This window comes from Carassius carassius, unplaced genomic scaffold (genome assembly GCF_963082965.1).
Source record: "Carassius carassius unplaced genomic scaffold, fCarCar2.1 SCAFFOLD_58, whole genome shotgun sequence".
Taxonomy (NCBI): Eukaryota; Metazoa; Chordata; class Actinopteri; order Cypriniformes; family Cyprinidae; genus Carassius; species Carassius carassius.
In genome coordinates, this window is record NW_026775030.1 from 565,001 (window position 1) to 586,982 (window position 21,982).

Genomic DNA, 21,982 nt, shown 5'->3' on the forward strand with positions numbered 1-21,982 from the left:
TGCCGCTGCAGCGGGTGGGTGGAGGCGGCGTCACACATCTCTCATGGTCTCCAGACGGCAGTCGACTGCTGGCAGCTACTCCATCCGCTCTCTTCAGGTACAGTCACCTGATCCATTCACAACACCAGTCTGCAGACATGCAGCTCTCCACTATATATAGAGTGGGACTGAATATCTCATTGTGTCCAGTATAGCTTTAAGTTTAATATCCAGATATTCTTCGTAACGTTCTCTGTTTCTGATGTGTGTGTTGTAGGGTTTGGGAGACACGCATGTGGACGTGTGAGAGATGGCCGTGTCTGAAAGGCAGTTGTCAGGTAAGAAAACTCTGCTGTTCACCCCAATAACAATAAAGTGTGTCAGGAGAGAACCAATCAGCTGTGACGTGATGTCATTAGGTCAGATTGTGTTCGATCTATTGGACTGTGCCATCTAGAGTTTCATGCCAGAACTGTGGATTTAACACTGTCTTTATATGATGTTATATTAGTGTGAAATGGCCTTCCTTTCCTGTGATTTAGAGCGGGAGGACTATTTGTAGCTTGTACTATTCTTAACAATATTTGAAACTTCATCACGAGCACTTCCTGTTTTTATTTGCCTATTCATGATAAATTGCTTGTCATAGTCCTCATTTGGATAAGTGTAAATGAAAGATGATCAGATCCACAAGCAGTATTTTTGAAAACTGTCCTTCATATACCTAAAGTAAGTGATTCACAATGAGCGCACTGCATAGCCCATGTTTGTCCTGTGTTTGTGTGTGTGATGACAGTCGGCCTGCTGGAGTCCTGATGGTGGCTGTCTGCTGTTGAGTATGCAGGGAGAGAGGGTCATATATGCGCTCACCTTCTCCGATCTCACAGGTATGAACAACAACACATACGCTCTCCTGAAAACCATGATATTATTGTGATTCTGAAGGAGTGAACCTTTGGCTAGATGACGATTCACTTTGACTCATAACTCATTTCATTGTAAACCATTTGATTCACAATGAAAGTTGATTAGGAGTTCTTGAACCAAGGCAAAGCGTCATAATGGATAGATCGTATTTAGGAGTCAGACAAACGTGCACAAACACCACCACAAATTCATGATTAGCAGTTAACTGAGTTTTTTCTTTAAGCCCTGAGTTTCCAAGTTGACAGCGTGCAAGTATGAAAACATGTTGACATGAATGAAAAGATTACCTATAAATATTACCCATAAAATACATCTACAAAATACAGTAGTGTTGTACAAGAATGCTAGAATAAAGCAATGCAGTTTACAGCACTTTCATAAATCAGTTTTTGCTTTGTTTCCGTTTTTTAGTTTATGAAGATGTAGTAAACTGAATCATTCTAAGGAAATTATGCAAAAAAAATGTTGTATATGAAATTAATATTTACTTGTATATTTTTATTATACATGACATAAATATTTATTTTCAACAGATTTACCATCAGTAGTCACTGAATATCTATAGTCTTTAGCTGCGTCCATTTCATTTGACTCTCACTGAAACGCCCCCAACTCTTGACCTCTGGGGTTAAATACAGTTGAGTTTCTGATTCGTAATAACTTTGTGGTAGTGTTCATGTGTGTTCAACTCGTAAATACAATAAATTTGTTGATTAATTGATCAAGACACATCAAGTTTTCTCTGAAATTGTAAAGGTGTTGAAATCACTGTGTCCTCGTACACAAACCGGCTGGTGCAGTGTGTAGTTCAGTGTTGTGTGGTGTTGCAGGGGGTCCTAAAGCTGCCAGCGTGGTGGCTGACCTCTCGGAGACCACCTTCCCTGGACCTGATGGAGACCTCACGTAAGACACCCATTTCTTACATCGCTGTCATTAGCCTGTGTACATGAAGAATACTCTAGTGCTTCAAGGCTGGAGCACACGACACAACTTAGACAGTGGTCACACAGGAAGCCTGGCCATCACTGAGTCTCTCTCTCTCTCTCTCTCTCTCAATAATATCAGTGTGGGGGGAGAGGTGTGCTCTCTTTCATGGGATCCGAGAGGTGAAAGACTCGCTGTGCTTCTGAAAGGTAAAACAAAGCCCACAGTAAATCACAGACGCCTGTGGAAGATGAAGCAGGCAGACATCTTTAACCTCTTTACAGCTCCAGAGTATGTTTTCATTTTTTTAGTGTGTCAAATGAAAATCTGGCAGCAGAATATGTAGATAGAAAATGAAAAGCTCAACTTATTGGCAAAGCATTTTTGAACAGAATCAATACAGAAACACAGACATGTTGCAGATGCGCATATTACGTCAACATCTGCTGGACCTAGTAATATTAAGGAAAAGGGTGCTTTAAGCTGACAGTTATGACATTTCCCTTACAAATTAAATGCGTTTGAATATATATTGCTTTTTACAATACGATTTGAAAAATGCCACCTGACATTTTACAACCAGAGTTCATCTTGCGATGTCATCAATCATCTTTTTTTTTTTCTTGCATGTTAACATTCAAACATTTTTCAGATGTTTATAATATTATAACGTAACCACTTAAGAGGTGCTGATAAATGATGCTAAGTGCTGTAAGGCTCTCTTATGAAGTCTTGTTCACGCAGGTGATTCACAGGCGGTTAATCACCCTTCAGTCATAGCTGTCTTCAAAACGCGCTCCAGTCCCGTGTTCGAGCTGCTGCCGTGGTGCGTATGATCCGGTGGGAACGGACTAGTGTTACTGTTCCAGAGTCATTGATCTGAATGGTATCTTTCTCTTCTGTAGTGGTTTTGTGATGGGAGAGGCTGGAGCAGAGCCTAGGTTCATGCAGTTTCATCCGCACTTCCAGCACGGCGCTCTGCTTACCGTGGTGAGTCTGTCCTGTGACGCTCTGCTAGATCAATCACACAACAGCAGTCGAAGTCAAAGAGTCCTGTTAGTGTAGATGTGTTTGGTGTGTGAACGGTCTGAAGCTGATTGTTGAGTCTCTCTGTCTGCAGTGCTGGTCTGACGGACGCATCTCTCACGTGCCGTTTTACTTCAGCAGCGCTGGGCTTTTAGGAGGAGACTCGCCACTGCAAGCCTTCGCCAGCAACACCACGGATCCTTCCTCAAACAAACTGTACACTGAACAGACTTCCTGAACACCTTCACTTCCTCAAACACTGACATTGACAGCACAGACGCTTCACCTGTCAGCGCTCATTCTGCTGACATAAACCCTTTTTACAGCATAATGTGTGTCTTGTATATTTGAAGATAAATAAAGTCTTTGCATTGTTTGGATTTCACATAGAGTGGAGTGATGCTTGCATTTTCCCAAAGCAACGTGTGTGCTGCTGATCTGAAACATTTAGGAGCGCATAAACTACTTGAGCGCTGGAATTAAATCATTAATAAAGAGGTATGAGGAGACATTTTGAATACAAAGAGTACTTTAGGTTTTTTAAAGTTTCTACTTCAGGCAGTGTATTAAACACTGAATTAAATGCAAGATACAGTAACTGAAATACCATAATCATAAGCAATCATGTAGTATAAATGTGAGGTATAGAGAATGAGGAGTTATACCACTTCTTTTCACTCTGTTGCATTTTGGGAAGGCACCATCACATTAAAAGGGTACGCTATCTGTTCTCGTGGTTACTTATCATTCTCTATAAATTAAACTGCTTATCTCTTTTGTTTTTGCCTTTAAGTTATACACTCATTATTTCTTCATTGTATGGCTGTAGGGAACAGAAACTATTTTATTGTACTGCATGAATTAGATTTTTTGCATCTTAGGTTTTGTAGAATTTGGTTTAAAATGTTAACCTGCTGGATGCTGGCTACTGCTACAGCCGTCTTAGGATAGATTATCCAAATAAAACCGTTCAAGCTGACAGAAGTCGATCCATTTCTTTGTTGGAAACTTTTAAATGACAAAGTAAAATTTTTGTCATAAATATTAATATTTCCATGGCCATTGAGGAGAATTTGAGATTGTGCGACACATTCAGCGAACACAAACGTGATGGTTCTTCCATACTTGTAACAAGAAGTAGAATTTATGGTTTTGGCTATATAAAGTTTGCACAAAATAAATAATGATCTGAGATATCATCACTTGGCTGAATAATTTCAACACTATCAACATCAATTCCATGTGACAGTATTAAATCTAGAGTATGATTTCGACAATGAGTAGGTCCTGAAACGTGTTGTCTAACACCAATAGAGTTCAGAATGTCTATAAATGCTGATCCCAATGCATCTTTTTCATTATCAACATGGATATTAAAATCACCAACTATTAAAACTTTATCTGCAGCCAGAACTAACTCGGATGTAAAATCACCAAACTCTTTAATAAAGTCTGTATGGTGCCCTGGTGGCCTGTATACAAAACAAACATAACCCCAGGTATTTATTCAATACAGTGGCTAAATTAACGAAAAATAAAGCCTCAACAAGTGTTGACATTTCCCAACACCACAGCAGTAATGACTTTATGAACTACTTTACTTCTAAAATCGATACTATTAGAGATAAAATTGCAACCATTCAGCCGTCAGATACAGTATCACATCAGACAGTGCACTATAGACCCCCTGAGGAACAGTTCCACTCACTCTCTACTATAGGAGAGGAAGAATTGTATAAACTTGTTAAATCATCTAAACCAACAACATGTATGTTAGACCCTATACCATCTAAGCTCCTAAAAGAGGTGCTTCCAGAAGTCATAGATCCTCTTCTGACTATTATTAATTCCTCATTGTCATTAGGATATGTCCCCAAAACCTTCAAACTGGCTGTTATTAAGCCTCTCATCAAAAAACCACAACTTGACCCCAAAGAACTAGTTAATTATAGACCAATCTCGAATCTCCCTTTTCTGTCCAAGATGCTAGAAAAGGTGGTATCCACACAATTACATTCCTTCTTAGAGAAAAATGGTATATGTGAGGATTTCCAGTCAGGATTTAGACCGTATCATAGTACTGAGACTGCTCTTCTTAGAGTTACAAATGATCTGCTCTTATCATCTGATCGTGGGTGTATCTCTCTATTAGTTTTATTGGATCTTAGTGCTGCGTTTGACACAATTGACCACAACATTCTTTTGCATAGACTTGAATACTTTGTTGGCATTAATGGAAGTGCATTAGCATGGTTTAAATCGTACTTATATGACCGCCATCAGTTCGTAGCAGTGAATGAAGATGTATCCTATCGATCACAAGTGCAGTATGGAGTACCTCACGGCTCAGTACTAGGGCCGCTACTCTTCACGCTTTATATGTTACCCTTGGGAGATATCATCAGGAAACATGGTGTTAGCTTTCACTGTTTTGCTGATGATACTCAGCTCTATATTTCTTCGCAGCCCGGTGAAACACACCAATTTGAAAAACTAATGGATTGCATAGTTGATATAAAAAACTGGATGACGAGTAATTTCTTACTGCTAAATTCTGAAAAAACAGAGGTGTTAATTATAGGACCTAAAAACTCCGCTTGTAATAACCTAGAACACTGTCTAAGACTTGATGGTTGCTCTGTCAATTCTTCGTCATCAGTTAGGAACCTAGGTGTGCTATTTGATCGCAATCTTTCCTTAGAAAGCCACGTTTCTAGCATTTGTAAAACTGCATTTTTCCATCTAAAAAATATATCTAAATTACGGCCTATGCTCTCACAAACTACAGCTAGTCCAAAATGCAGCAGCAAGAGTTCTTACTAGAACCAGGAAGTATGACCATATTAGCCCGGTCCTGTCAACACTGCACTGGCTCCCTATCAAGCATCGTATAGATTTTAAAATATTGCTTATTACTTATAAAGCCCTGAATGGTTTAGCACCTCAGTATTTGAATGAGCTCCTTTTACATTATAATCCTCTACGTCCGCTACGTTCTCAAAACTCAGGCAATTTGATAATACCTAGAATATCAAAATCAACTGCAGGCGGCAGATCCTTTTCCTATTTGGCGCCTAAACTCTGGAATAACCTACCTAACATTGTTCGGGAGGCAGACACACTCTTGCAGTTTAAATCTAGATTAAAGACCCATCTCTTTAACCTGGCATACACATAACATACTAATATGCTTTTATTATCCAAATCCGTTAAAGGATTTTTAGGCTGCATTAATTAGGTAAACCGGAACCGGAAACACTTCCCATAACAACCAATGTACTTGCTACATCATTAGAAGAATGGCATCTACGCTAATATTTGTCTGTTTCTCTCTTGTTCCGAGGTCACCGTGGCCACCAGATCCAGTCTGTGTCCAGATCAGAGGGTCACTGCAGTCACCCGGATCCAGTACGTATCCAGACCAGATGGTGGATCAGCACCTAGAAAGGACCTCTACATCCCTGAAAGACAGCGGAGACCAGGACAACTAGAGCCCCAGATACAGATCCCCTGTAAAGACCTTGTCTCAGAGGAGCACCAGGACAAGACCACAGGAAACAGATGATTCTTCTGCACAATCTGACTTTGCTGCAGCCTGGAATTGAACTACTGGTTTCGTCTGGTCAGAGGAGAACTGGCCCCCCAACTGAGCCTGGTTTCTCCCAAGGTTTTTTTCTCCATTCTGTCACCGATGGAGTTTCGGTTCCTTGCCGCTGTCGCCTCTGGCTTGCTTAGTTGGGGTCACTTCATCTACAGCGATATCATTGACTTGATTGCAAATAAATGCACAGACACTATTTAACTGAACAGAGATGATATCACTGAATCCAATGATGAACTGCCTTAACTATCATTTTTCATTATTGACACTGTTTTCCTAATGAATGTTGTTCAGTTGCTTTGACGCAATGTATTTTGTTTAAAGCGCTATATAAATAAAGGTGACTTGACTTGACTAGAGAGAAGAGTGGCGCCACCCCAGGAGGGATGATAGTCCTGCAGATGGCGCTAATGCACTTCGTTTGCAAACCGGCCAAATAAAAACCACAGAAGAAGAAGAAAAACAAGTAGCAGCAGCAGATTCTTTTCATTGTTGTTCAGTTGGTGTCTGTGATGCAGCAGATGTCAGTCAACCGCTGGTAAACCTCATTAAGACGATGAAGAAATCTGTTTGTAGAGGTTCAATGGCGTGTTATCGCTTGTTCTTCTTCCTGTGTGCTGTAAACCTGTCCTGGGCTCAGATCTACTCTGCGCTCTATGATGAGAAAACATCGCGTCTGTTCCTGAGAGAAGGACTCCAGCCGAACTCCGTCGCCGTCGCCAACTTCACCGACGACATCGATAACACGGGGTGAGTGTGTGTGTGTGTGTGTGTGTGTGTGTGTGTGTGTGTGTGTGTGTGTGTGTGTGTGTGATCAGGTCGGTCTGATCGTTTGAGAGCTGCTTTACTCTGAGTGACTCTATTTGACCGCAGTGTAGAGTTGTGTTGATATTGGAAATGGAAACTACAGAAATCGCCAAAGTGCTTAACATTCAACAGTTTATTGTTCACTAATATGTTGTTTTATTTTAATAAACCGTCTACGTTTCTGAATGTAAGGGTAAAAAGAAAACAAACAAAAAAGATGCACTGTATAAAGCGAGACACATCTTGTGTTCGGAACATGACAGACTTCATAAACCTCCTGGTGTGAGTTTCTCCAGCAGAACTGAATTAAACTCATTCATGTCCTTCTCTAGGTTCTTGAATCTTTAGGAGAAAACAGAGGATATGTTTTAGTCCTCTAGTGTTTCAGATCTCTCACACATTTATATGGTAAATCTGGAGAGGAACTGTGAAAAATAGAAGTCAAGTCACCTTTATTTATATAGTGCTTTAAACAAAAGCAACTGAACAACATTCATTAGGAAAACAGTGTCAATAATGCAGAATGATAGTTAAAGGCAGTTCATCATTGAATTCAGTGAGGGCATCATTCACTGAGAATATGTGGTGTGTTCATACTTTATCATATTTTAGGTTTGCTGTGGATCTGTGTCCTCTGTCTTATGTTGACGGTGCATTGGTTAAACTGTACAGAAGGTCAGTGGGACTCGTGACCGGATCCTGGGGATTTTTCGTATCTTTTTGAATTCGAGCACTTCCAAGCCATACACACAGTCCAAGGCAGTAAATCAGATGTCTTGTCAACATTCTTCGTGGTAGAGAGGGGCGGGGAGAGCAGCAGCTCATTAGCATTTAAAGGGACATGCAAGAGCTCTTTTGGTGTTGGTTGTTGTTTTACACGACCATTGAGGAATTTAACCAAAGTATGTTGCATGAAGACCCTAAATAATCATACCAACTTGTGGAAAATGGCCATCTGATGTCCCCTTTAACCTCAGAGAAAGGGTCTTGAGTAGAGGTTGACCAATAGTGGATTCTGTCGATACCGATAGCTAGGTTGGACCACACTGGCCGATACCGATTAATTAAACAATAGTTTTCAAAAAGGATACTAAACAATAACAAAAATAGTGCTTTATTTAAAAAATACTGACCCATACTAGTAGTAGTAGTCAGGGCAAGTCACCTTTATTTATATAGAAATTTTTATCTCTAATAGTATCGATTTTAGAAGTAAAGTAGTTCATAAACTCATTACTGCTGTGGTGTTGGGAAATGTCAACACTTGTTGAGGCTTTATTTTTCGTTAATTTAGCCACTGTAGTGAATAAATACCTGGGGTTATGTTTGTTTTCTTCTAAAAGAGAAGAAAAGTAATCGGATCTAGCAGTTTTTAATGCTTTTCTGTAGGATAGGTTACTTTCCCGCCAAGCAATACGAAATACCTCTAGTTTTGTTTTCCTCCAGCTGCGCTCCATTTTTCGGGCTGCTCTCTTTAGGGTGCGAGTATGCTCATTATACCATGGTGTCAAACTGGTTTACTCAGTAGTGATAATAATAATAATAGTAGTAATAATAATAACAATAGTAAGAGTAAATGTTGAAATTACCACACTCTAACAAGAAACAATAATTACACAGCTTTCATTAATCTTAATGTTACAAATGGACTCTTATTTGAAAGTGTTACAATTTCATTTCAACAGTCATGCTTAAAGATGCACATCTTTAAATACATTAAATACTTAAATACAAATTAAAATTATACCAGCACAATGTATACTCTCACACTTTAACTGCTTCTATTCTTGAACACTTAATGATTATCGAATCATAATAAAAGAGCAGCGCTGAGTCTCGGAGAACTCACCGGTATCACACACACTCCGGACGCGTCGCGTTCAACTACAGCAGTGCTCTAATTCAGTTTATTTATTCACCAAACGGACACAAGTTATCTACGAGGCAAGTGTGAAGCAAACGGAAAGCGCGATCTATTATAGCTCTGTAAATGAAGCATACAGACTTTATTAGAGCCAGAAAGACAAGCGTTTTGATGAAAATGCTCATTATACAATTCATAATGTACATTAACAGTGATTCGGGGCGAATATAATGTAATTCAATGGAAAACTATGTGAATGGCGCTCTGAGGCGCGGCAGGGTTTTCTGTCTGAAGTGTCTCTCTGTTCAGCGCAGCATCACGTGTCTAAACACACAGCACGTGCAGTCAGTGATTTCAGCCACTAGAGGCTGCTCTCGCACTATATAATGAAAACAGAGCCTTCTCAGCTGCTCTAACAACGGACTCAACCCGGGAAACTATCGCATGGATATTTGCCGTTAACTGATTGTGCTGATTAATCGGCAAAACCGATATATCGGTTGACCTCTAGTTTTGATTTTAGGTTCGGGTCACTCAGAAATGTACCTTTGCCAGTCAAGAAACACAAGGGTTAGTCAGTGGCCTACAACCAGTGTTAAAACTCACTTAGACCCAGTCCTCATAGAAAGCAGCACCTGCAAACAAGAACTGAAGACATGTCAACATTCACTCACTATGGACTTCATGTGATGTAATGGCAAGACGTAGGATCAGAAAGAGCTTCAGAAATGCATCATCAGACTGCATCACAACCTGATGTGTGTGTGTGTGTGTGTGTGTTTCAGGTGGGCGTACCTGGAGGTCAGCACCAGCGGGGGTTATAATGACACGCTGCAGGCCTACGCTGCTGGAGTGGTGGAGGCTGCCGTCTCCTCACAGGTATCACTGCAGACACAGTCTGTACACTCATCTGTTCTGTACTTCAGTTCTGTTAAGTGCACCGGCAGCTGCGTGTGTGTGATGTGGTGCTCTCTGAACCGCAGCTCATCTACAAGCACTGGATGAACACACTGATGGGTTACTGCGGCCCGTTCTCTCACGATGTCAGCTACTGCCAGCGGCTCAAAGACTACATCACCACCAACCTGCAGTGGCTCACGCAGCAGATGGACACACACGCAGACGTCCCGTACTGGCATCAGGTACAGGAGAGAAACACACATTCAGACTGAACCACCTCTGTCTGGCAGGGTTTCTAAAGGGTCATCCTATGTGACATGCACTTTACATGTTGTTTGAGCTGATGTGTTGTGAGTAAAGTCCACTCAGTAGGCGTTTCTTGTGAGGGTGAAACACTTCCTCACACCAGTTTCACTCATTTACAAGTCGGTCACATGACCTCGCCGCACTGACCAACAGAAAGCTGCTGGGTTTTGAGAGTGACTTCTCTGTTTCACCATGTGAGCACGTGTTAATGCAGAAGTTGCAAGATGTCTTTCACTCTTTCTGTTGCGTGGTCACTAGAGCTGTCAAAATGCACGTAGTGGCTTCATCTGGACATCTGGTGCGGCACTGATGAGGCTGCCTCCTCAACGCACACCTACAATGCTTAGTGGATGTGGATTTATATTTGAAACAGTCTGAATATTGTCAGGTGTTCCCGAGTGTTCCCACAGCTCTGTGTGATGTTCTCTGCAGGTGCGCTTGTCTTTGCTGCAGCTGCGAGGTCTGGAGGACGGCTACAACGGACAGATTGAGTTTCCTTCTGGAAGCTTTTCCATCAACCCCTTCGGCTTCCTGTGAGTGCAGACAGGTTTTTCTTTTCTCGGTCCGTGCGCAGTGTTGTTATATGGTCTGCAGTCTGTTCCAGATGGGTGGAGACCTGGAGGACCTGGAGGCGGCGCTGAACAAATCCAGCCAGTCTCGCTCCGTGGGCTCTGGCTCCTGCTCGGCTCTGATCAAGTTCCTCCCGGGCCTCAAGGACCTGCTGGTGTCCCACGACACCTGGAACAACTACCAGTCCATGCTGAGGATACTGAAGAGATACAGCTTCACCTACCGCACGGCTCCCGCAGGTATCACCTCACCTCACTGCGCCGTCGGAGGAGGATTGTACTGTCTAACATGTCATCACTGTTCCTGCAGAAAAGGAGATTATTCCTGGCAGAATCCAGGTGTTTTCCTCCTATCCTGGCAGTATTTTCTCAGGAGATGACTTTTATTTGCTCAGCAGTGGTCTGGTAATGGAGCGATTCTCTCTCTAGCTGAAAGTGTTGCTGGCTGGATCTCTCCTGGTGTTTCTGGCTCATGTGTGTGTGTTTCCTGGATCTATCTTCAGGTGACTTTGGAGACCACCATAGGCAACAGTAACGCAGCGCTGTGGGGATTGGTTCAGCCCCGTGGAGCGGTCATGGAGTGGCTGAGGAACATCGTGGCCAATCGCCTCGCTCAGAGCGGTCGAGCGTGGACTGACATCTTCAGCAAGTACAACAGCGGAACGTAAATGACTTCTGATCTCTCTCTTACACACAAGCTTCTCACACACAAACACTGGGAATGAAGCAGATGCTCTCCGTCGCTTGCTTGGCTAGGTACAACAATCAGTGGATGGTGGTCGACTACAAGGCCTTCGTCCCGGGCCAGGGATACACACAGCCAGGCCTTTTCACCGTTCTGGAGCAAATACCGTAAGTGTCTGATTGAGACAATGTGTGTTAAATTCACGTTTATGCATTATATGATTAAGACTGAACATCTGGAGATGCTTGTCCCAATGCCAGGTGTTCAGAAGTCTGTATTATCGTTACTTCCTAGGATGAATGACAGAAGATGTTAAGACTAGTCTTCTGAAGAAAACAAAATTAAGTGTTTGTTTGTTGTTTTTTATGAGAAAAAAAAATCTTGATTTGCCTCTGTATTAAGATGGTTTTTCTTACCCCATCAGCTGATATTATTTTATTTTGTTCCAAGCAAAAACTAAACTTTGTATTTAATTTTTTTTTACAAAAGAAGTCTTAATATCGTATGTAATTCTCTTCTCAAGTAAAAAGTATCTTGATTGAAGAATGTTTAGTTATTTGTCCTAGAAAGCAAGCAGTGTGATGGATCTGTGGTGTGTTGCAGTAGAGTATTAGCTCAAGCAGACATCCCAACCTGCAAAAAGTCATTTCAGGGAGGTACCCCCCCAAAAAAAGGAAGGAAATAGATCTCAGCTGTAGTCACCTTCTCAGTGAGACTTTGCCTATCTGAATGGGAGAACAGAGATATATTAGAGCAGCCTTCCCTGCGCTTAGCCTCCCTAACATGTTGTGGTCCCTAACAGATATAAAAGCATAAAATATTATTTCTATAAGCTATAGGCCTATGTAATTATTCGTTAATTATGTTTAAATATGTAGATTACTTTTACTATTTATATAATCTGCTTATACAATTTATGTAAACTGCTTTTATTTATTTTCCATTGCAACTTTAAACAGGTCTTAGGAGTTTGTTGTTTTCATGTAGCCTTGGCAACTAGCCTGAATAATATGCAGATGAAATTAAACTTGTCAACTCATCTCAACATGCCTTTTGCAATCATATATCCCTCCATGGGCAATGCTTGAGCAAGACTGTCATTATGTTTGACACCTATAAGACAGGAGTACACTTTCGTGTAGTCTGCCGTAAAATGTGTCTTACACTTTTTTTGTTTTGTGGCACTCTCCCTCTGCAATGGTGCTCCTGTTTCTAGATAGACATAACTGATACATTTTGTTCGGGGGAAGAGATAAAAGCCCGCCCACACTGACAATTGATTGGTTGATTTGCAGAAACAGGCCAATCAGGATGCTCTCCGTCTTACATGCGCTTCGCACACACGCACATTAGCACACACACGCAAGGTCTCTCGCTCCCTCTCTCTCTCTGTCGTGCGTGCGCTACACGGTTTGAAACACAGTATCTGTTTCGCATGCGCGCTTTTGCTCGCTCGGTCTAGATTCCGGGAGATTTTAACTAATTGGCGGGTCTCAGGGAGACGCTTTCAATATGCGGGAGACTCCCGGGACTTCTGGGAGACTTGGGATGTCTGCTAAAGCTTGTCTTGTGTGTGTGTCTCCTGCAGTGGGACGATCGTAACCGCAGACAGAACAGAGGAGCTGTTCCAGACGGGATACTGGGCCAGCTATAATATCCCGTGAGTCTAGAGCATCAGACCATGCTGAACACTAGCTGTCGAGCTGATCACAGCATCTGTTTATAGAGTGGCAGTGATGTAGTGGACGGTGTGATTTCTGCTGTCGAACGAGCTCGCAGACGATGGGGGCGTTAAAAACATTTGTGGCCCGTCTGGCCTGGGCTGAAATGCAGGGCTCTAATAGTTCAGTGAGCTGAAGCTGAAGATCTCACTCAGGTTGTGTTCTTCTGTCTCAGGTACTTCGAGGAGGTGTTCAACGCCAGTGGAGGACCGGAGCTGGTGCAGAAATACGGATCCTGGTTCTCCTTCAGCGACAATCCCAGAGCGCAGATCTTCCGCAGGAACCAGTCTCTCGTTACTGACATCGAGTCCATGGTGCGACTGATGAGGTATCACTCTTACCTGCTGTGAAGAGAGCAGCTCCCTGTGCTGCAGATGTCCTGCTGATGGAGTCTGTGTGTGTCCTGTGCAGGTATAATAACTTCCAGGAGGACCCTCTGTCGCGCTGTGACAGCTGTGAGCCCGCTCCGAATGGGGAGAACTCCATCTCAGCCCGCTCAGACCTGAATCCTGGGAACGGCTCGTATCCGTTCGGGGCTCTGAGGCAGCGTCCTCACGGCGGCACGGACATGAAGGTGACCAGCGCTGGCCTGTTCAGCCGGCTGGAGCTGCTGGCCGTCAGCGGTCCCACCTGGGATCAGGTGCCTGTCTTCCAGTGGAGCAGCTCGCCCTACAGCACCCTCCTGCACATGGGCCACCCGGACCGCTGGGCCTTCCAGCCCGTCCACGTCAGATGGTCCTCCTGATCATCCCGTGTTCAGAAGAGCAGAAGCGCTGTGTGAATCAAACACGTCCTGATTCTGCTGCTGCTGCTCCAGTTATGGAAATTCTTTAATAATTGTGTGTTCAGACTAGGGCCATTATTCTGTTTTCTAAAACATAAAATTGAGGTTTTTTTATAAACTGTATCATAAGCATACAAACATAATTCTATATTTTCATCTGAACACAAATCTGTTTATAATCAGGTGTCACCATTGTCCTGTGCTTGTTAATTAATCAATAAGAATTAATCATTAGATAAGATATACCTCCTGTTGAACACTTTTGCTGCTGTTGATGGGGATGTGGGTTAAGTTAAGGCAAATGTAAGTGAATGGTAATTAAGGACACTTAAAGTGGTCTGATTATCAATTAAACAAACATTCAAACTGAAATTCCTGCAGGCTTGTTCATTTGTAGCTTTGTAAAGTACAAGTGTATTGTTCCCAAGGCTTTGCAAATTCCTAAAGCACTAATATTTATGGAATGATATTGCGGACATTATTCAAAAGGCATTGCAAATTGTATTTGCAATTGCGTTTTCAATTTGTGGACGCATAAAATGTTAAATATTAGCAGTCATTCTTCAGCTGTGTGAGGAGCATCAAACATTTGTTTGAGCGTCGTAGCCAATCGCAGACATGACTGATGAGCATGTGACCACAGTAGTTAAGTACGGTTGCAAACCCTGTCATTATAATAAACAAAATGAATAATAATCGCACTCGAGCAGTGTGGACATCTTTATTGATTATAACGGAGGTTTACCCAAGAGCGCGAATTCTGAGAGGCTGCATGTGACGTCAGTAATAACCATAGCAACGGATGGGACAAACAAATATACGTCACAGTTGATCTTGGAGTGTAAGTGAAGAATAGATAAACCTGCCACTCATTCTGTATAATGACTTCATTTATTCTTCATTTTATTACTTTTATTACTTTTTACTAGACATTTTTAAAGCAAAGTTTACTTGATTGGAAAATATTTTGAAGGCAACAAAAGTATTATTATTAGCATTATTAATAAACTACGGTATATATATATATATATATATATATCAAATCGTTTTTACTATGCTACAGAGAACTATGAAATTTGACTGGTATTGGTAGACTATTGACATTTCGGCACTGTGACAACACTGTAGTATTGTGGGTGTCAAATGATGAATTTATTATTGTAAATTTGAACAAGTGATCGTTAGCTACACACTTGATCAAGTATTGTTTACTATGAAATATGCTCTGAATAATCCAGAGAAGTCAGTAATTTTGTATTGGACGTGTAGGAGCGCTGAGCGTCACCACTGATACAGTCATGAGGATGGACTAGTCTTTATTAGCACAGACCAGCAGATCCAGTTCAGTTCTATCAAACCATTCTTCCAGCTCTTGACTGGACACCAGGGTTTCAATCTCTGTGGTCATGGTGTTTCTAAACACTTGCCTCAAACTATTACTAAGGACATTCTCCTAAAGATTATAGATTGTATGAAGGGAGCCATCAGACGTAAGCGTCCACGGCGTGAGATGCTTTGGGAGGTTTGCTGGTCCTCTGGTTCGCTCGGTCAGGGATGGGCGACAGCGGAGGACTGTGTGTCTTCTGGTTCGCTTCAGAGAGATTGGAGGAAGGAGTGTGATTGGACTTCTCTTGGGTCTTGGAGCTGAAATCAGAAACATCTAATCGTGATGACATTCAGTGGCAGGACATCTGTCCAAAATTCACCAACACAAGGGCAAGCAGATACGAACAATTCCTGTTCCTACATTCAGTGTGAAAATGTGCATTTGTGCTCAATTTGCCCTTTGCATGACACATTAAGTACTAATTATATAACAAGCTTTCCCAGTGGAACACAAGATGCCAAATTTGATCCCTTTAAGCACACTTTTTATTACATACCAGTTGGGCGTCCTTCACATGAATGCAACGCCTCTTTGTCAACAGGGTGAATCTGAAGAAGATGCTTGTTCATTCTTATCTCTTAACACTACAGAGTTTGCGGCTGAAATGGGATTTGTTTGTGGTGTAGTCGACGGATGATGTGCAGTGATACCTGGATCGGCAGGCTTCCTTCCCTGCAGTGATGCTGAAGACGAATCCTCCCACCACGAGGAGAGCCGAGCCGCCCCATCCCACAAACAGAGCCGAGCCCAGCTCAAACCTGCTCACCACACAGAGCCAATCTCAGACCTCCAGCAGATAACTCCTACTCATTTCATCGGGTTTCACATAGCCCTTATGAAGAAGTAGTATACTTCAAGATTGTTTTACTAAGTATACTTAAGTAAAGTTCAAGTATATTTTTAAGTATACTTTGTGTAGCAAGTATACAAATATCAGTGTGTAGTATACTTGCTAAGTGTACTGTTTCAGTACTCCTTGGGACTAAATTGGCCCACTTTTTAGTATGTAAAAGTATACTTTTAAGTATAAAAGTAGCAAACTTTTGAGTACACGACTAATTTGCCTCTGTGTTTGTAGTTTGTACTGCAATTATACTAAAAGTGAGCTTATATGTTTACTGATAATTTACTAATTAAATACTTTGTACACTTTTAAGTGTAGTCTCAGTAAACTACTAGTTATTAGTTTTATACTGCAAGTATACTCATTAGTTTTCTTTAAGTGAACTTTACATCATACTTTAAGTATTTTACTATGTACCTATTTAGGTTTTAATGTGTATATATTTTATTATATGAATATCTGAACATACAAAGAAAGAACAGAGTATCTGCTTGTAAACAAAAAAAAATTATTCTAGCTTCATGCGTTCTTTTTTTAAACACTTTAATGTGTTTCTTTTTTCTTCTTCACTTGTTTTTCTTTTTTGGAAATTCATTGCAGATGATGTGTACTAGCGCCCTCTACTGTATAATAATGAAAACACGGATTCTAGGAGCACAAGTATAGCTCAAATATATTTGTCATTTTTCTAAGTGTACTTAAAGTTCATTTTAAGTATATTTATGAGGACTACGTAAAAAAACTAAAAGCATTCTTTCCTATTTTTACTAATAGCACACTTAAACTTCTTATTCGTAAGGATACTCACTTTTTTGCTCGGTAATTTGGATCCATGAACTCAGAAATAACCTTGTGGGCGTACCAGCTGTAGGCAAACATACCGCAGAGACCTAAAACAGAGACACAAATCAAGCTCACATGCACGTACTGGAACACACTGGACAAGTGCAAGTGTTTACCTGATAGAAGGTAATTCATCCCTGCAGCAAAGGTGACCTTCGCATTCATGATTTCAGAGCCTCCGAGTTTTGTGCACTTCATCCCCACCAAAGCAAGAATGGCCCCGAACAATCCCAGAATTATGGAGATGATGACGAGAGATCGGCACAGATGAATGTATGCTGGTGAATGATGGACACGGCAACAGACACACTTATTTGTAAAGAGCATTTTACAATACAAAATGTTTTCAAAGCAGCTTCACATGAAGTCATGCAGTTATCGTTTACACTTCATAATAATGGTGCATCATTTATAGGTAACTATGCATGATGTAATGCAGGACCAGTGATTACAGTACTACAGTAACACAGCTACTTTTACAGTAAGTAATAGCAAATATAGATTTAAGATACTTCCTCGGTAGCTAATCAGTAGATATAGTAAATAATTTGTCTCGTTAAAAGCTGTTAAATAACTATAGAATCTAATGAATTACTAATCACACATTAACATTGAGCAATAGTTGGTTTTTCTGTGATCATGATGGTAGAATGCGTCACTAATTACTCCAGTGTTTCTCAGCAGGAACGAGGCGTTGTGTTTATAATGCCTGCGCAGACGAACGCATGAGGAGAAGCAAACATCAGTCCGTTTCTAACTAAAACAAGTTCACAAGAATCTGAATCAGGTGTGTTTTCAATCAGGTCCTGTCCTGAGGTACTGTATAGGACTAAACGTATCATAGTAAGTGTGGTTTCTTATGTTTCCAGAATGTAATACTGAATATCACTCATTTATACATGTATTAGATAGATATAAAACAATGGTTTGATATTTTTGTTTTATAATTACTTACAAAATGTCAACATATGTTTCATGTCCTCTCCTCAGGAAAAGTCCAGGAGCTTTTGTACTTTGTAGCAAAGCTTTAAGGTTTGTTTCTTTTCAAAAATGACTGTAATAAGGAATCTTTCTAGTAATACTCACTCTGCAGAGCCAGCAGGGTGGGGAACTCTTTGCAGTCAGAAACGCCCGTGGAGTCAGACAGACAGTCTTTCCAGAGGTTGGAGAAATAGTGGCCAGACGTCAGAACTAAACTCTCCACTTCAGAATAAGTCCAGTAATCTGTCGGCATCGTGGAACAAACCAAGATCCAGCCGCAGACGCATGCTACGAAGCACCCTATTTCAGTGTACATCATGACCGTTCTGTAATGCATGCTGGGAAGAGCCTGATGCAGTCAGAGAAGATCTGTGAAGGCAGAAGTCAGAAGGAAGACCTTCCTCGAGGTGTGCTGGACAGATCTAGTGTGTTCACTGGCTCAAGGGGAGGAGGACACTGTTTGTGGTGCCATCAGTGCCACTCTGACACACTGTGTTTATTATATACATACAGATCAGAACAACCCCTATTACATGCTTTTACATTTACAAATGTCACCTCATTCACCAAACTGGAAACAGAAGAAAAAAAGTGTTTTTCATGAGCAGGAAAAGTAGCCTTGTTTATTTGTACAGTGCTTTTCAAAACATGGTTTCAAAGCAGCTTTAGAGTAATACTCTCAGTAAATTTATTTCAGTAATTCAACTCAAATTGTGAAACTCATGCTTTCAAATTGGTCTCTCAGTTTGGTTCACTAGGCTACACAATCATGGGGAAGACTGCTGATCTGACAGTTGTCCAAAAAACAATCATTGACACTCTTCACAAGGAGGGTAAGCCACAAACATTCATTACCAGAGAAGCTGGCTGTTCACAGAGTGCTGTATCCAAGCATGTTAACAGAAAGTTGAGTGGAAGGAAAAGATGCACAACCAACCGAGAGAACCGCAGCCTTATGAGGATTGTCAAGCAAAATCGATTCATGAATTTGAGTGAACTTCGCAAGAAATGGACTGAGTCTGGGGTCAAGACATCAAGAGCCACCGCTGAATTGAGGCAGTAATTCAAGCAACAGGAGCCCCTACCAAGTACTGAGTACATGTACAGTAAATGAACATACTTTGCAGAAGGACAGTTCTCTAAAAATGTTTTTTATTATTATTATTATTATTATTATTGGTTTTATGAAGTATTCTAATTTGTTGAGATAGTGAATTGGTAGGTTTTTGTTAAATGTGAGCCAAAATCATCACAATTAAAAGAACCAAAGACTTAAACTACTTCAGTCTGTGTGCATTGAATTTATTTAATACACAAGTTTCACAATTTGAGTTGAGTTACTGAAATAAATGAAGTTTTCCATGACATTCTACTTTATTGAGATGCACCTGTAGTGTCTATTATGCCTTACTGCTTTTACTGTGAGTTTTGGTGCTATTTAGATTTCTAGTTATATTGTATTTAGAGTGTTGATATAGCAGAAATATCAGTCTTATAGTGATCAAACACACAAGCATTCAAAGTAAATCAGAGATTTCAATATTTTGTTCTAAATGAGTAAACAGATTTACAGTACAATGATTTTTACATCTGACAGTATTAATGAAAGCATGATCATTGTCACAGGTGGAAAGCATTATGTCTAAATGTGTAAAATAGTTAAAGGAAGGAATTAGATAAAGGTCAGTTTAGATTTCAGGCAGAAGCACGGTACTGTGAGGTTATTTCTTTCTGTGGTCGGATCAATGACTGAAATCACTGAAGCCAGTGGAGCCATGAATTTACTTTTTTATTATAATACTACATTTGAAAAATAAATTGAGATTTCGCAGAACAGACTTGATTGCAATGTTACAGAGCTTTTGTAAAGTTCACACGAATGTGTCTCTGGGAGCTATGTTCTCCCTGGTGACCCGAGAGCCGCTGGACTGGCTGAGATGGACAGATGGTCTGGACGGGGTGTAGTATTCAGACGTGTACAGGGCTTTACTCGCCGATGGAGGGCCGTCTGCTTTCCTGCCAAATACTGTCAACTTACTGCAAGAGAAAGAAGAGGATTGTAGATTCATTGTTGAGATACATTTTTTGTAAGTTTTACTGTAACAGTGCAGATTATTTACCTGTTCGCGATGATTGTCACAGCATATAATACAGATCCAAGAATTATAAAGAAACTTCCAATCAATCCAAAGAAAATTGGAGTTCCTAACCCATACCTGCTCAAAAATCAATAGAACAGTAACATCTTCTGTACATTTCTGGCATCTGATAATCAGCACTGAATATGATTATTAATAATTTCCCTACTATGCTGTATTTTGCATTCTAACTGATATAGTACTGATATAGTGCTTTTAGACCCACTTAAGTATACCACTACAGTCAAAATAATAATTAAACATTTTACATGTGCATTTAGCATGTAATCAACATGTTTTTTTTTTCATTTTCATTTTAAAAATGTAATAATATTTTGTCGTACTTTAAAGTATAATATTTCATATATTAATTTGAAGGTCGTCGAATGCACATTCAGTGCATTTAAATGCACTTCTTTTCCCCCAATGGCTATCTCAATCATCATTATTATTATTTCTTGTGTCCTGGTGTGCTCCCGTTCAGCGTCTCCGCTGTGAGTGTGATACTCTGTCTGGATTATGGCTGTTCTTGACATGTACCTCATAACACTTCTGTCAACAGCGGGTGATAAGGCAGTGCTGACGACCCTGTTTGTGTATAAACAATACGCCGCAAGCGCCGACACACCTGTGAGGACCAAAACACAAGATTTAATATATGAGGGCGTGAACACTGGTAAATGTTCAGATACTTTGTGTTTAAATGAGTTATAGGAGGAGCGATGCTGATTTTTAATCATCCATGTAATGGAAGAATTTAAAGCTCAAGTGCCTACTCTTCTTGTATTCAACCTGTATGTATATAAAGGTCAGATGTGTGTGGTTATATAAATGTACAAATATTGGATTAATGGTTTTGCTCACCACCAACAAAATGAAAAGCTGCTCCGAAAAATAATATTCTGTCTTTGTTTTTCTCACTTCCACCGATGTATGTGCAGTCCATCCCAATAAAGCAGAGCACAGCCGCCACAAGCCCCAGACTCATGCCGATCAGAAGCAGGCCTCGGACCCCCTGAACATACGCTATTCAAGAGGAACACCAGCTCAGATAACTCAAGCCATTCTGTGAAGATGTGATGAAGGCTGGAGACGCCCGAGCACTTACGTGTGACGGCCCACAGCACATCGTAGTCTCTGCAGTTAGTGACGGACGAGGTGTCCACCACACAGTCCTTCCACAGGTTCGACCAGTACCACGTCCCCTTGATCATCCAGTTGCCGCCTTTGCCGCCTACATAGAAGATTCGCCAGTAGTCCATGGCTAGCGTGCAGCTCACAAACAGCCAGCCAAAAGTAGAAATCAAGAATCCAAACACCTGTATCAGACTTTTCCTCATGTTCCTGTGAGCTGAGCATACGGTCATTCTTCAGCAGAGGATGCAGTCTGAGTTTAGGAAACAGAGGAAGGGCTGTGTTGTGTTGTGTTGTGTTGTGTTGTGTATGTACACACATCGTGATGCTGGTTTACTATAAATATTATCAAGTGTGTGTCTGGGGGAGAAAATAGACGCAGTGCTATTAGAATTCAGCAGATATTATGCACTCTGTTGCATGCACCAAAAATATGCTGCAACAATTATAGCAATGTGGAATATTTATTAAACATCATCAACAAAAAAATAAAAAAAATGTCTTAATCACAATGATGACTGAGACTTGGCAATACAGGCTACACAATTCAATGTTCAGAAAT

At 40.9% G+C, this 21,982-nt stretch overlaps 4 protein-coding genes across 5 annotated transcripts in view; 2 read left to right on the forward strand and 2 right to left on the reverse strand.

The window, feature by feature from the left end:
* The window catches only part of aaas (achalasia, adrenocortical insufficiency, alacrimia), a 29,087-nt gene extending 25,846 nt beyond the window's left edge, over positions 1 to 3,241 (forward strand). For both annotated transcript variants that reach the window (XM_059547040.1, XM_059547041.1), the window contains 8 exons: positions 1 to 97; positions 257 to 317; positions 776 to 866; positions 1,737 to 1,809; positions 1,972 to 2,039; positions 2,575 to 2,656; positions 2,736 to 2,820; positions 2,951 to 3,241. The exon at positions 1 to 97 is cut by the window's left edge and continues 28 nt beyond it. In XM_059547040.1, the coding sequence (XP_059403023.1) occupies positions 1 to 97; positions 257 to 317; positions 776 to 866; positions 1,737 to 1,809; positions 1,972 to 2,039; positions 2,575 to 2,656; positions 2,736 to 2,820; positions 2,951 to 3,094 (701 nt within the window). In that variant the 3' untranslated portion in view covers positions 3,095 to 3,241. The remainder of the gene's footprint in view (positions 98 to 256; positions 318 to 775; positions 867 to 1,736; positions 1,810 to 1,971; positions 2,040 to 2,574; positions 2,657 to 2,735; positions 2,821 to 2,950) is intronic.
* Positions 3,242 to 6,914: 3,673 nt separating this feature from the next.
* On the forward strand, positions 6,915 to 14,054 carry plbd2 (phospholipase B domain containing 2). The gene is made up of 11 exons (XM_059547053.1): positions 6,915 to 7,207; positions 9,914 to 10,007; positions 10,112 to 10,270; positions 10,767 to 10,867; positions 10,929 to 11,143; positions 11,214 to 11,308; positions 11,407 to 11,567; positions 11,660 to 11,755; positions 13,177 to 13,248; positions 13,485 to 13,637; positions 13,721 to 14,054. Exons 1-11 carry the CDS (start codon positions 7,014 to 7,016, stop codon positions 14,052 to 14,054), a joined length of 1,674 nt encoding a protein of 557 aa, XP_059403036.1. The 5' UTR covers positions 6,915 to 7,013.
* Positions 14,055 to 15,409: 1,355 nt separating this feature from the next.
* Positions 15,410 to 18,770, reverse strand: cldn10c (claudin 10c). The gene is made up of 5 exons (XM_059547049.1): positions 18,254 to 18,770; positions 17,284 to 17,445; positions 17,133 to 17,214; positions 16,131 to 16,238; positions 15,410 to 15,737 (listed from the first exon to the last, which is right to left on the reverse strand). Exons 1-5 carry the CDS (start codon positions 18,483 to 18,485, stop codon positions 15,578 to 15,580), a joined length of 744 nt encoding a protein of 247 aa, XP_059403032.1. The 5' UTR covers positions 18,486 to 18,770; the 3' UTR covers positions 15,410 to 15,577.
* A 1,118-nt stretch (positions 18,771 to 19,888) lies between these two features.
* cldn10l2 (claudin 10-like 2) lies at positions 19,889 to 21,972 on the reverse strand. The gene is made up of 5 exons (XM_059547048.1): positions 21,395 to 21,972; positions 21,151 to 21,312; positions 20,827 to 20,914; positions 20,269 to 20,364; positions 19,889 to 20,185 (listed from the first exon to the last, which is right to left on the reverse strand). Exons 1-5 carry the CDS (start codon positions 21,651 to 21,653, stop codon positions 20,020 to 20,022), a joined length of 771 nt encoding a protein of 256 aa, XP_059403031.1. The 5' UTR covers positions 21,654 to 21,972; the 3' UTR covers positions 19,889 to 20,019.
* Between the last annotated feature and the right edge of the window lie 10 nt (positions 21,973 to 21,982).